Raw genomic sequence first — 14,987 nt, forward strand, 5'->3', positions numbered from 1 at the left:
CTGCTTTTAATTTATGAACATCTGGTGAGTTCTAGTAAGAGTTTGATTGTTTTTGTTTTCTGCTGTTGTTGCCCTGGCATTTCTCTGTGGTTCTGTTCAGTTTTTACGGTGGTCAGGCAGTAATCTTTCTGAGGTCCTTACAAATGCTTGGCTTTATTTGCATCGATACAGCCTTGTGTTTAGTTGCTTTCATATGAGGTGTCCATCACACCTAGCTGGTGGCTTCTGTTTTTTGTGAAGACTGGTGTGTCCTTAACCTGTTTCGCTCTGCTTGAGTCTGTTTCATAACAACAACAAAAAAGCTAAACTAAATTCAGTTAAAAAATAAGAACAAGAAGTAAGATTAATTTATTTTTGACACATAATACTTCCTCACTGTGTCTTAGTGAATTCTTCACATCTTCAGGTTACAGACAAACCCTGCCTGCTGCCCTTCATCCCCCACACCCTCTGTTACAGCCCCAGAAGGAGCCTATTGTCTCCATTCACGCTGAGATGTCACAGATGTGGGTGCTCTTCGGAGCTCTTTTCTCTCTTGCAGCTCTAATGACCACTCCTCTTTTGATTCCTTTCTCAGGCAAATTGGCATAGGCTATACAAAAAGAAATTTAGGTCACAAGTATCTTCGTTCTGCTTGAGTGGGAGGAAGATATCTGAGTGTGTATTTGTATATACAGTAAATTCATGGCAAAGCCTGGCAGAAGAAATTTAATCCAACAAATACCATTTTATAATCTCAGACCATTGTCTCAACACAACCATCAAATGAGAATGTGTGGTTTTAGTATGAAGTATGTGTGCAACTGAAAGAGTTTTAAACCTGTATTTATGATTCTTCTCTGGAGATTAAAATCAGATGTGTTCATCTGTATTGTTAACACAACTAAGATTATTAGCAACAACTAATTTTAAATAAACAATTTTATGTAGTTTCATTTAAAAATGAATACCTATCTTTGTTCTGCTTTGAGAAAAGCCCCTTTAGTACCCTCAATACCAGATTCTCAGTCTGCCAGGACAGTGAATTTAGGGTAATAGCTCCAAGTATGGGTGCAGCTTTCTTTGAAGAGCCCGGGAGCCCCATGTGTGTTAGACTTCTTAGCTTCTTACCCTTAGGTGTAACAGAAAGTAATCTGTGCTTGCTTGTGGGCCATACTGTTCACTCATACACTCGGATGGTTGAGCTGAACAGGCAGTAGCAGTGGTCTTTTATTTATTCAGAATTATTTTTCTGTAAGCAGATTCCTTTTTTTGCCTGCTCCTCAGCTACATTGTTCATGTGCAGCAGAAGCAAATGGGGAAAATATTTTGCATTCTGTATTATATTTCTGAACTCTCCTTTAGCAGCATCCCTTTATGGCTAGGTATTTGATTTTCCCTGTTAAAGGTAGCATTGTGTTTGAAGCCTTTGCCACAGTCTTCATCACTTCTGTAGGCTGCTTTTGTGCACTGTCTAGCCCTACATTTAGAGTTAAGAGCATACAAAAGGTAAAGATTTCATGAATACATCATAATTTCAAGTTGTTTTATAGGATGCTTTGATTAAACATGTTAGTTAAGTTACTGAAGCTGCTTCTCAATGTTGTCTTTTTGCTGTTGTTTGCTAACAGCAGAATGCTATTGTCAGATATCCGTGCCCTTGGTGGTGGTGTATATTGCAGCTGGCTGCAAATTCATGACAGCAGGCCGCACGATTTATGACCTGCTTTTCTTAAGAGGATAATCAGTGCTCCTGTCCAGTGCTGGGGGCTTGGCAGCGTGAGGCATTGTGTTTTGTGGAACTGGCTTTCAATATTTAAGAAAAGGGAAAGAAATTGCTGTGAGTGTTTTTGGGTGGCTTGTATCTCAGTTCCTCTCCTGTGGACCCAGAGCACCTCTGGCAAGGCTTGTTCTGTTAATGTGCGCTGAGCTGTGCTCCTAATATCAACATCTGTCTTGGAATACTGGAACCAAACCAGTGCAAAATGCTAGCTTGTTCCCTAGACACTGAAATAACAGATTCCTGAAACTGCTCAAGAGTTTTCACTTTGGAAGTCTCTATGCTGAGGGTAAGAGGTTTCACTTGGTCAGTCTGATTGAAAAGTCAGGTGTTAATGCTAGTTGTAATACTGTAATGCTAGTTGTGTGCAACTTGTCTCCGGAAATCCAGAACACAAGTTGTCCCATGTTCTGGATTTATTGAGATGCTCATGGATTAGAATGGCAGAGCAGAGCCGTTGCTTGCATGTAGTACAAAAAAATGTGTTTGAACCCTGTCAGCATCCTAGGAAGGAGAATGAGATTTGCTGATGGCTGATTTGGAGCTTCAGGAAAAAGAACGGTCTTATTGATGTCTTGGGGAAAGATCATATGTATTTAGTGAAACACACTCTGCTTAGTTCATTGCATTTCCTATTTTCACAAGAACTTCAAAAGTACATTCTGTTTCTGAAGTGTCAGAGGAGTGCATAGCTCCCAGGGAAAGGTAACTGTCGCACATTGAGTTCTAACTGTAGTGAAACTGCATGTTTCTGAAGTTCTCCCCCATTCACGGGGGGGGGGGGAGTCATTGTTAAATTAAAGTGAGGAGTCCTGTATCTTTATCAGCTCATGAAAAAAAATGTCTTTTTCACCCTATTTCCTTATAGGAGCTGTTTAATTAATACAGTGATAGTAAGGATTTGGTGTTTCTAAGTATACTATCAAATGTACACGTTGCATGGATAAAAGAAATTGCATTGTTCTGTGTGACTGTAAATGTTTCAAGAATAAGAGCAAAAGCACTGACTGGAATTAGCAAACTAGGTTTTAGTGCTAGGTTGTCCCTAGTTTTGAGTTCTGAGAGATGTACAAACGTTGTGCTTTGATGCACAGAAGGGAATTGAGATCAAATGCATTACATTTTTCCTAGTAAACCCAAGTTGTTTCTTAAGGATTTGGTTCATTGTTTATATGCTTCATCTTACAGTATAATAATCAGAAGGATGTATCAGTGCATATTAAAATAATAAAAGAATACTATAAAAGCATATTCTGTATTTTTAAAATAATGTGGTGGTTTAGATATTTGAATAGGAAAGAGGCGGTTCATATATTAAGAAAAAATATGCCTGTGCACTCACATGCACACAAGCACACACACGCACAAAGAGAACAAAAGCCTGAAATTAACATCGGTTCCCCCACCCCCAGTACCCATGAGGCCTATGGCTGCTCTGAACAGCTTTGTCTCTTGAGAATTTCGAGGGTTTTTTCAGCTGAAGGTCTTGTTTCCAGTCATGATACAGCTCTGCAAAGTAAGCATGCGTATAAAGCTTAAACACTAAATAAGTGGCCAAATATAGATACCTAGGAACTCTTCAGAATTTACTCTTCACTAGACAAAGAAAGAAAAAATATTCGTTAAAGTTCTTTCTTTAATGTGGAGCACTTTAATATTTTTGACATATTAAGCTGGAGCAGGCAAAGAAAAGTAATGAACTTTCTGTCCTGTTTAGATTTAGTTCTAGTTCTGTTGAATTAAGCTGTTGCTGACTCTGTCAGTCTTTACTGCTACCACCACAAGATCTGAATGTTCCATGGTCCCAGATCCCTTCCAGTTACAAGCTGGCTACCTGTGTTAAAGACATTCTAAGTATGTTCTAGGAACATTTGACTGATGCCAGCAGCTATACCAAAAGCCCACATTACCACTTCCATTACAGTGGCTTGGAAATGAGTCAGGACTACGGCTGCCTCTGGTATCTCTTGGCCCCCTGCTGAAGTGTAGCAGCTCTCATTGCTGGTGTTGTGCAAGTAGATGGTGTGGCTGCATCCTGCAGGAGCTGTAACCTGACAATCTCAGCGGGCCAAAAAGTTCACTAGTAAGATCACAGCTGGGTTATGAGGGCGGTGTTTGTTCTGACTGTAGAGTGTAGCTCACATGTCTTTGGATCTGCATTGAGACACGCTAACCTCTTTTACTGCAGCATTTTGTGCAGAAGCTGACAGGTGAGAAGCTTTTACAAGTACTCTGCAGCACATGGTCAAGGCATAAAAACAGACCAGCCTTTTTTATGATAGTGAGTTCACTGGAGCCTTTTCTTCCATTTTATTTATTGTCACAGGGTCTTGTAACTATTACAGTGGTAAGCAAACAGGAACCTATAGGAAACAAATTAACAAGTAATGACATTCCAAAAATAGAGAACAGGCATTATTTATCAGAGGAACAGGAGAAGTACTAGGAGTGTGTTCCACCTCTGACCATCCTTTAACTGAAAGTGCCCTGTCATTTTAATATATGCAAAGTGAACATGGCTCAAGTTAATTGTCACGTCTGAAAAAGTGCAGCAAGTGCACAGTGCTAACTAAACACAGCAAGGAAATTGGTAAATGAAACCTGACAAAGCCTGAAAAATTATAGTCTCCCTAAGATGGAGCGCATAGAATAGCAGGGGTATGTGCGAAGGTTATTTAACATGTTGCAGCAAAGCATGCTTCACTGACTGCCAGGTTATAGATAGCACCTTTTCATTTTTTTTAAATTGGCAGCACTGGCTTGTGCAGTCTGGGTCTGAGTCAGTTTATTTTCTAGAAAATAGAGACTGAGGAGGTGGGGGAGAGGGAAAGTGGACAGTAGTGAAACACGTGTGATTGGGAAGAGTATTTTATTATTGGTCATTGTTCAGGTGGAAGTGCTAGGTTGGGATAATGATGTATTAATACAATTAAACATAATTTGCTTTTTACTTCATGTGAGCATAACTGCTTTAATCTGAGTAGGTGTGTGAATGCTATGAAATAGTTACAGTACACCAGCAAACCCTCTGTGTTAACTCTGTGTACGTCAGTGTTGTTATCTGTTCCTGTGGTTTGTTACTGTGCTGTCACATTCACAAAGCTAAATTGTTAAGGTTCCACTGCATTTTTTTTAGTCTGCTTCATTTTCCCCTCATGAGATTTAAAAAGATGTTGTTTTAATGTACTATAGTTTTGAGTGTAGTATATTTGATTTCCTTTTAAAACAAGCATATTAATTATCTCTGAAACATTTAAGGAGGGTGGAAGACTTAATCCTCTGCAAATCCTCTTTCTAAAGGTAGCCAATGTGTTTGCTGTATCTGGCACATTCAGCTCTGAATATGTCATGTTGTTGCTTCTGTGTCACGTACAGTAACACAGCCCATTGTCTAGCCATTCCATCCAAAGTCTAATGTGATCTTTCTGTGGTGTATTTTATAAATTGGATTGAGCACGTGTACGCTCGTATTTGGTAGCTGGGCTGTGTTGGATGCCAAGTCTCTGCATGGGGTAAGCTGAATATCTCTGGAGTTTATCCTAAAGTGAGGAAGTGCCGAAGGTCAGCATGGTGAGCTCGCTGACACTGAAATACACTGAAGGATGTATTTGGTTGAACAGCTTTTAGACAGGGAATTGTATGCTCACGTGTTGGCAGTGGTACTGGCATGGGCAGAGCTGGTGGGGAAGCGTGCTGCAGACCCCAGTGCCACGCTCTGCCCAGTGACACCGAGTCCGGCATTCGCCTGCTGTGTGGCACTGCTGCCGTGCAGGCCTTCCAGAACAGACAGCATTGTTGAAAGGAAATGCTCGTTATACTTAAAAAGTTACGAAGTTGGCTGTAATCTCTGTACTCGGATACGGTAGGTTTAGAGTTCAGAAGTGTTGAATGGTCAACTGCACTGTGTTAAGAGTTTGGGCTTACATTAGCAGAAAGTGTATTGTTGAAAAAGAGGGGTGTATTTTATTATTAGTTTAAATGTTGTAGGTGATAATACAATGACTTACTGTAGTATTTTAATATCCTGTTTCATTTGTACTGGTAGTAACTCGTGGTCTGATTTACATTTGATGTATGATAAAATTAAGTTTTGAATTTTGTTTGGGCTATTAGGTAAGAGTTTTGTTTCTCTGTTTCATCTAGCTTTAGTTCAGTCCTGGCCTGCAGAATGGAAGTGCTGGGAGCTGCCCTGCTAGGTGACAGTTCACAAATGACCTCCTTCAGCATATGGTCAGACCAAAGTTGTTCAAATGCTGCTCTGGATGCCCTTATGTAGGCTTCTTCAGAAGCTTTCTTTACAGTTGCTTTACTGCAATGTTTTTTGAGAAGTTGTATTCCATCTTCCTTTTAAGCAGCTCAATATTTACATCCATATAATGAATCTTTATTTGAGAGGAATAGAAAGGGAATATTCTAAAACAACTTTAAGTAACATTAAGATTTCCTTGGGGTTTTCAGTGTACTGCTTTCTTATGGTTCCTTGCTTTCCCCTTGCATTTCCAGTCAGAGTCTTTGAGGTCTTCATTTTTCCGCATGCTTCCAAGTGGTTCTGCAGTCAGACTCTCCTGCCTAGCTCAGCGTCCGCGTGAGTCTGTTGTTTGTGATCCTGTTGAACTGCTTCTGTTCCTGCAGAGATGTATTCATCAGTTTGTCAAGCTGTTCTAAACATTTGAGGAAGAAAAAGCTTCACATCACACTCAGCAGTCAGTGTGATTGAGGCTTCCTTTTTCTTTCATAAACTCAGTCCATTAGAAACATCCGTGAGTAGCCCTTGCTGGGTGTAAGAGCATCCTGGTGAAGCTGGATGGCAAGCTGTAGCTGAGTGTGGTATACAACTGCTTCAGCATTTTTGTGGGAATCAACATCTGAAGGATTTAAGTTTCTGTCACATCGAGAGAAATGTTTCTGATACTGCATCTTAGGATTTGTTTGATCTTCGTTTTTCGTGTGTGAATTGTTGATGTTTCTGTGATTGGAAGAGGTTGATATAGCTTAAAACGGTGCTACAGAAGTCTTTAATTAGTAGACAGTCTACTCTTGATGCTTACTCTTATGTGACCACATTCTTAATCAACCTTTTCATTGGTAATTCTAGTACATACAAATAAAGCCACAGTCAGCATTGTCAGAGGGATGGTTAGAGCAGCAGATGAATGCGAAAGCAACCAGCTGATATTGAAAAGCTTCAGAGCTACTTGAATAAAACTCCTTTACCTGCCTGCTGGTGATTGCCTATAAGGTAGCCTGACTGGAAGTATCCATTTTGAAACTCTTGATTTGGCATAGGACTGTGGTGTGTGCTTACATGTGGATGTCTCATAAATATTTCCCAAGAGCAATTTATTCTTCTAATTAGCTTGAACAGCCTCAGCTTTACGTAGCACTTTAAGCAATTTTCAGTAAATCAATTCAGTCACACAGCTGTTGTTCAAAACTTTTCCTAAGTTCCTGTAATTCTCTGTAGAGACCCAGAATCTCACTAATTAGTACACTTAATCATACCTTCTATAAAATGCATGGCAATATGGATTAATCATTCCTAGAATTTCATAGAAAATCGAGGTAACAGAAAACCCAGTGTTTGTAGCTGTGAAAGCCGTGCGTTATTCTCATGTGCAGTGTGCACAAGCTGACATAGAAGGGCTGAACACTTGCCAATCACCACTTGACAAAATAATTAATTTAGGGCTGCAGTTTTTTGTATTTAGACTTTTAAGTTACTAAGATCAAATGTCAACTTTTTTTTTTTTCTTCCAGATTTCCCCTAAGGGAAAAATACATATATATGTATTTACTGTTCCTATGTGTAAGGAAATGTATCTCATTGGTGGCATCCATGATGTTGCAGTTTGGGCTTTTAGCTGTTTGGCATGTACTAGAGATGACATTTACAGTTAATACAAATGAGTTTTAAACAGCTTTCATGTTGTATTCAATGAATAGTGAATGTTTAGTTTTTTATTAATATTAGATAAAAAATTGAAAAGACAGTGCTTTTTTATTTTTTATTTTTTCATGTAGAGCTTTTTTTTACTTTTCAGGATGTGACTTAACATGGTTTCTGATTCTGGGGACCCTGTGAAAAGTTTCCTGTGCTTGAATGTTTGTTAAAGTCAGGTAAGTAAGAAATATGCTTTTCACTGAGAATAGGAAGCTGCTGAATGGAACATCTTTAGTTTTATTTACACCAAATTACACTTAAATATTTAGGGCTTTCCTTGGTGTAGACTATTTTATTACATTTGGCATCTTAAAAAGTTGTCTGAATTATGTCTAAAGGTATTATATTTAATATTTTGAAATTATATACAATTAAAAACAAATTTCAGATCATCTTCATGATTCATTGAAAAGGATTGGTTTGATTTAATTCTTCATAATTGGCTTTTTCTGGGGAATGCTAAGAGCCAATTTTTTGCTTTTTCCCTAGTGAATTCTTCAAACAAGAAATCAGCTCAGACATAAGAGCTTCCAAGTGTGCTGTATGCCATGAATACATATATTTATTATAGCAAGAAGTTGATAAAGGCAAACACAGTTATTGATGAGCAAGAAGGTCTCTGTTATTCTTCATTTTCTTGTTCCTCCTTTTTTCTGAATGAGAAACATTACTGAAAATTTAAATCTAATTGTACTGCAAAACCATTTCTAGTGTTTAGTATTTGCAGATAATCGTGGAAGTAAGGAACATCTCCAGACACCGATGCTTCTGGTTCCACCCTAGTGGTAGATGTAGGATCATCAGTATGCAGTAATTCAGTACTGCTACATGCAGTGAATTGAATGTCTTTCACTTTGAAGTTTAAACTGCTAGTGAAATCTTGGGTTTTCTCACATTTGCAATATAAATTTTGGAGTGCTCTGTTCATATTTTTTTCCATTCAATTTTAACATTCCATTTCATACAAATACTTGTCTTTCTAAATTATTTGTTAAGAACTAGGACTGTGTGTTTCCAAATACCTTTTGAAAAATGATATTGGGCAGAGCAAGATAGGGCTTATTACCAACTATTTTGAATAGGTAAATAGACTGTAGTCTTTATTTTTATTAAATTTTCATGGAAATGAGTAAAAGATTTCAATGTATTTATAGGCACTTGTAGAAATTATAAGTAGATGCTGGTTCTGATAACTCAGACTAACAGATATTTAAATGTGATGTATTGGAATTATTGATCGTTACATATCTGGCTTTAAAATTAGGCTGTCCTGAGTTAGTTCTGTCTATAAATTATATGACCTAGGGACAGATACAGTTTTTTAAAATTTAGTTGTTTGTCATGGGATAGAATCTGCATTCAGCATTCTTTCTTCCTCATGCATAATAATCTGTACTAGCTTATTGCATCTTAAATGCAAACCTGCATCCGGATTTCATCAGAAAGTACATAACACCATGTAGTGATACATTACACCATATTGATACCTACAGCTCAGGTTCATAATTCAGTCCACTGTTCATTATCTTTTTATGTATTGGGTTTGCCATCCATACTTTGAGTTTTAACTGCAACTTGGTAGAAAAATTGCAGAACAGTTGTCATATTTTTCATGAAAGTCATCATGTCATATCTAACCTTCAGTTATTCTGAGTAAGAGTAATATTGAATGACAAAAAATTATAATTCCCATGTTTTGGGTAATTAAAACTTATCTAAAATTGTACATCTTACATTTTCCTGGTAATAACTGACTCAGATTAAGCTGTCTTGTACATTTATTTTCACTGAGCAAGTAAGAAAAATTTCACTGTTTAATTTCACTGTTTAAGAAAATACTTTCCTTAGGTCACCTGGATTGTGCAACCTAACTAGTAGAGAAGTCTTTCTATCATGAGCTGTCTAGCTGTCATTACAGGTGTATGAGCAAGAAATAATGCTTTGTTCATTTAAAAAAAAATGCTTTTACTGATGAAAATGAATCAAAATCTTAACTTTTAAATGATGTGTTTCAGAGCTTTCTTCTAAACTTGAGTAACATCCCCCCCCCCCCCAAAAAAAAAAAAAAAAGTAAAAAAAAGTAAAATACTTACCCTAAAGATTAGATGTCTTTTTGGAAGAGCTCTTTAGTCCATTAGAAATTACAGGTTCATATTCAGCAGATAAACATTACATCTGGTATCTTTTAAGTGATGATTTATTTCATTATTAACTAACTCAATCATTGCTTCTTTTGCTCAGGTTTCCTGTAGCAGTAAAACTGGTTTGCCTGTTAACAACTTGTACTGTAAATCTCTATGTATTCCAGATAAGCTTCTAGAATTTCCTTAGCTAAGCAGCTGTAGTTGTTCTAGACATTATGTGCCTTTTCAACTTGTAAAGGTGCTCATAGAGAAAAGAAGATTTTAGGGAAAGGGAAAGGAATATATGTGTGTGCAGCTTCAAGATGGAAAAAACTCCCATTGCCCACTTGAGTGCAGTGGAGGGAAAAGGAGTCTGCATCAATTCACACATTTTCCTTCCTCCTGTACTCTTTGGCATGTATGCACTAAAAGCTTTTCTTAAATAGAACTGTTGTGATGTATATCATGTTTCACAGACAAAATGTAATAACTGTTTTCTATTCAATTCTATTGTGAGTTCAAAACCTGTCAGTACAGGCAAACATTAAACCAGAAGTGGCATTCCCATTCTAAATCATTTAATGTAGGCCAAATTGCATTCTACAGAGATGCTGAAAGTTGATCCAGCCAAGCTCGGTTTTTCAACTATTTAACATATTTTTCTTCCTTCCTCTGACATCTTTGCAGTGCCCATACCCTTCTGAGCCATCCTCAACCCTTATCATATTTTGAGCTCTCTTTCCACAATAGCTGTCAGCACTGCAGCGTTATTCTGGGGTTGGGAATGCAGCTGTGGGGCGGGGGGAAGCCCCAGTGTGGGATGTGTTTATCACCAGCTCTGGAACTCAGTCTCAGCATGAGGTCTGTAGGCATAAGACCTTGTGAGTCATAAGTTCTTGTCAGACGTCAGCTTCAGATTATTAACTGCTTTTTGCATGATCATAGTTTGTTTATGTAACATGTTTTTGAAACTGCTTGTTCAAATGAATAACTCCTCATCCAGCTGCTTAGTTGAAGAAAATGTTATTCCTGCAGTTATCTGTCGATATACTGTCATCTAGTGGTGTAACAGTATGTTTTCCTTCAGCCTCAAACGAGGTAACTGCTGCTTTAACTGTACTTACAAGCTTTTACCCTGGAGAAATACTGAGTTGATTGAGGTTTTATTTTATTACTTTTAGTTGCTGATGTATGGTCAGGATGAGTGGATTAGGAGAAAACTCCTTGGATAGTTTGACCAATGAGTCGAGGAAACGCAAGCCACTGCCCTGTGATACTCCAGGTGTGAGGTAGGTTTATGCAGTCTTCTCTGCTTTTTGTGTTATGGATTATTTTTAAATACTTTTCATGTTTTCTTTATGCTTTAGTGTGACTTCTAACTAATCATTTTATTTAATTGAAAAAATCTTTAAGCTGAATTTTGTTGTGAGAATGCCCAGCTGTACTTTTATTTGTAGATTTGCCAAAGCTTATCAACAGTAATTAGGCTTACGTTCACTCAGTTAAGATTTATGTGTAAGAACTCACGGTTTGAAGCTGTGTTTGCAAGACTAAGGAAGAAAAGTTTGCTAATTCTCAGTAATTACAATCAGCATCTTACATCTGGTACCTGACTTGGCATGTCTAATTTCAGAGGTTATGGGCAACAAAAAATAAGCAACCGTTTAAAACATACACTCAGTTCCCTTCAGATTTATGCTTCTTAGAATGACTACCAGCTAGGTTTAATACATAAGCGTTAGGAACAGTATTTTGAAGTTCATGTTGTGAACACAGCTTTTGTACGTGATGGACTATAAGTATATGTAATAATGTTTTTGGTTTGTAGTCTGACCTGCAGTGGTGAGAAGCGTCGACGTGAGCAGGAAAGCAAATACATTGAAGAACTGGCTGAACTGATATCTGCTAATCTGAGTGACATTGACAATTTCAATGTCAAACCAGACAAATGTGCTATTTTAAAAGAAACTGTGAGACAGATTCGACAGATAAAGGAGCAAGGTATAATTTCCTCCTAAGCCAAAACAAATAATTTCATTTTCTTGTGACTCCTTTTTCAAAGCAGTTGTAACTTGGGAAATTCAGTACCGTTTTAATAATAGCCCAAAATTGAAACATACTTAAGATTTTGACACAAACCAAACCTTTAACGTGCCTTAAATAATTTGCTGTTTAAAAGTGGTTGCCATTACTTTTTGTTTGTTTGTTTGTTTACTGGAAATCGGTGCTTTAAAATTGTGCGTGGCCTTTCTTACAAGTTTCCTGAAAATACAAGTTCTACTTGAGATGGTGTGGTGTAGTATAGCAATACAGTTACCTTTCATGTTAAGGGAGAAAATTCCAGTACATGAAGTTTCATTGATATCATTTTATACATGAGTGGTATAATATGAAAGATATATGAAAATAAAAGTAAAATGCATACTGAGAGAATATGCATATATTTCAAATGACTATCTATATTTCTATATCTATATTTCAAATGCTTATAGGTTGTCATGTATACGTAATTCCTTTGGGCAGTAAATTATTGTTTGATATCGAGTGATAATTTGCCAGTTTTAGAGGCAAGTTAAGGCAGGTTTGGAAAGATGTCTTAACTTCTGTTTTTAAGGTATTTCTAATGTAATAATTATTTACATTTTAGTACACAATCCACAGAACAAAGTTTACTATTTGTTTTCTGTAATTCTACTGCCTGGTGTGGATGATCATTTCACCTTTGTCTGCAGTCATAGATTTAGGATGTTTTGATTCTTAAGATGTAATTTTGTTTATATATATATGTGTGTATACAAGCATACATATGTATGTGCTTACACACACATATAAACACATTAATATGAGCCAAAGGCTGTTTGTAGAACAGTTTTGATGGCATCTGTAGACTGTGACAGGTGATGATGAGGTAATCAAAATAAAACCAGAAAGAAGAGAGGTGCTAAGAAATTAGTTTAATGGACATTGAAAAAATCATTGGGTATACATCAGTCAGATGAGCTTGAAAGTTTGATATGTAGCTTTTATGGCATTTATTCTGGTCATAAGCAACTGTCAATATGAGTTCTTCTTTCTCATTGGTACCTCTCTTTTTGCCCTTAGTTCACATCATTCCCAGAATCTAGCTTCTAATACTAAAATGTAGGCTGTGTGAAATGTTGCTTACTGAAATATGTCTTCTGGGTTTCAGGAAAAGCAGTTTCCAATGATGATGATGTTCAGAAGGCTGATGTGTCCTCCACAGGTCAAGGAGTAATTGATAAGGACTCCTTGGGACCTCTTCTACTACAGGCAAGTGCAAATTAGAACTTGGTAAATCCTGAGGGGGAAAAAAGTACTTAGAGCAGCTGAAACTACTACAATAGAGTAATCCTATAGTGGAATAGTATAAAAGAATATTTTATCTCTGACCCAGACATAGTTTTCTATAAGTGTTTGAAAGGATCAGAGTTAAAATCCATTGTGTTTTCTTAATTTCACTGAAGGGAAGGGAAGAAAAGAATAGCCTTGGCTTTTTTCTCATATTATGACTGCTAGATAAAGAATTAGCAAATTACTACTAAAGCTGTGCTTAGCAATACATGGAATATTTTTCATGTGCTTTAACTGTTAGATGTTAAAATAAATGGATGAGGCTTTATGAGTAACAGGGATCTGTGATATGCGTTGTTTTTATTTCTAAACCATGGAGCATATTCACCAGATGTTGCTATCAGGTAAGCTAATATAAGAATAACAGAAAAAAAACCCACAAAATAATGAAAAAAAAAGCTATATAGCAGTTACTTTTTCCTTATGCCTCAAAAATCAGTCCCATAAAGTGCATTAAAAAACATTTTTGAAACTTAAAAGCCTGAATTTTTATTTCATTTAAGAAAATATAGTATTTTAATCACTCGATCTGATAAATTTCTTCTTATTTCAGTTTGCCACCTATGGAAATAATGTTATCAATTCATTATCTTGCTTCCATAAAGAAAGAATAAAACAAGGCTGGTAATCAGTGCAGCAAATCTCAGTTGAATAACAAATGAACAGCCAGGTTTTGGATATTGAAATAATTCCCTAACACATTCCATTTTCTGTGCACATAAGTGTGAAAATTCATTTCTACTTTTGAAAATAAATGCATGTATTATAACTTGACATTTAGCACCTGCAAAGTTTTAAACTAAATTCTGTTCAGAATTATGCAGTCTCATATGCTGTGTTGCTATTTAGGCATTGGACGGTTTCCTGTTCGTTGTAAATCGAGATGGGAACATAGTATTTGTGTCAGAAAATGTCACACAGTATTTGCAGTATAAACAGGAAGATTTGGTTAATACAAGTGTCTATGGTATCTTGCATGAAGAGGACCGGAAGGACTTCCTTAAAAACTTACCTAAATCTTCAGGTAATGGAAGCTGTTGTACTACACTGTTATTGCACTGTTTGCAAACAAGCAGAAAAGAAAAAAGACATAAGCCAGTTTGTGATGGATGACCTTACAAAACAAATTACTTTTACAAAGGAGATTTAACTTCTGAAGTACATTAATCTTGAAGAGTATTAGAATGTTCTTCCTAAAGGACACCACTAAAAATGAATGTGCTGGAAATTAACGCTGTACTCCAGCCTTTGCAGTTTGTTTATCTGTAACTTAAAACAAGGGTTCTAAAGGAACATGTTTCCTAAAACCGCATGACTAGCTGAGGGAACTGCTTGCTTTTTAAGTATGGCTTTTTAAGAAAAGACTTTTCAGCTCTCCTTCAAGTAAGACTGCAATTGTCGTGTTAGGAAATGAGTTTAACTTGATTTACAGTCCTACTATTCCCAAGTTGTAGAACTGATGATACACTCAGGAAGCATTTTACAATTTCTTAATACTCTAATCTAGCAAGAAGTTATCTAAGTTAAGAAAGATTGGTTATGAATTTTATCTGAAAATGATTATAAATTCTTACTGTGTTCTTGGAAGTTAATGGAGTTACTTGGACCAATGACACGCCGAGACAGAAGAGTCACACATTTAATTGTCGGATGATGGTGAAAACTTCTCATGATCTTTTGGAAGATGTAGGCAGCCACCAGGATACACGCCAGAGATATGAAACAATGCAGTGCTTTGCTTTATCTCAGCCAAGAGCTATGATGGAAGAGGGGGAAGGTAGGAGATTTTGTG

At 36.8% G+C, this 14,987-nt stretch overlaps 1 protein-coding gene across 1 annotated transcript in view; it reads left to right on the forward strand.

The window, feature by feature from the left end:
• The window catches only part of NCOA3 (nuclear receptor coactivator 3), a 71,191-nt gene that overhangs the window by 43,164 nt on the left and 13,040 nt on the right, over window positions 1-14,987 (forward strand). Inside the window, exons 3-8 of the mRNA XM_065754565.1 lie at window positions 7,801-7,876; window positions 11,005-11,112; window positions 11,652-11,824; window positions 13,014-13,114; window positions 14,045-14,219; window positions 14,784-14,972. Coding sequence (XP_065610637.1) covers window positions 11,015-11,112; window positions 11,652-11,824; window positions 13,014-13,114; window positions 14,045-14,219; window positions 14,784-14,972 — 736 coding nt within the window. The 5' untranslated portion in view covers window positions 7,801-7,876; window positions 11,005-11,014. The remainder of the gene's footprint in view (window positions 1-7,800; window positions 7,877-11,004; window positions 11,113-11,651; window positions 11,825-13,013; window positions 13,115-14,044; window positions 14,220-14,783; window positions 14,973-14,987) is intronic.

Source organism: Cyrtonyx montezumae, unplaced genomic scaffold (genome assembly GCF_038088225.1).
Source record: "Cyrtonyx montezumae isolate F1298 unplaced genomic scaffold, pur_monq_1.0 scaffold_9, whole genome shotgun sequence".
Taxonomy (NCBI): Eukaryota; Metazoa; Chordata; class Aves; order Galliformes; family Odontophoridae; genus Cyrtonyx; species Cyrtonyx montezumae.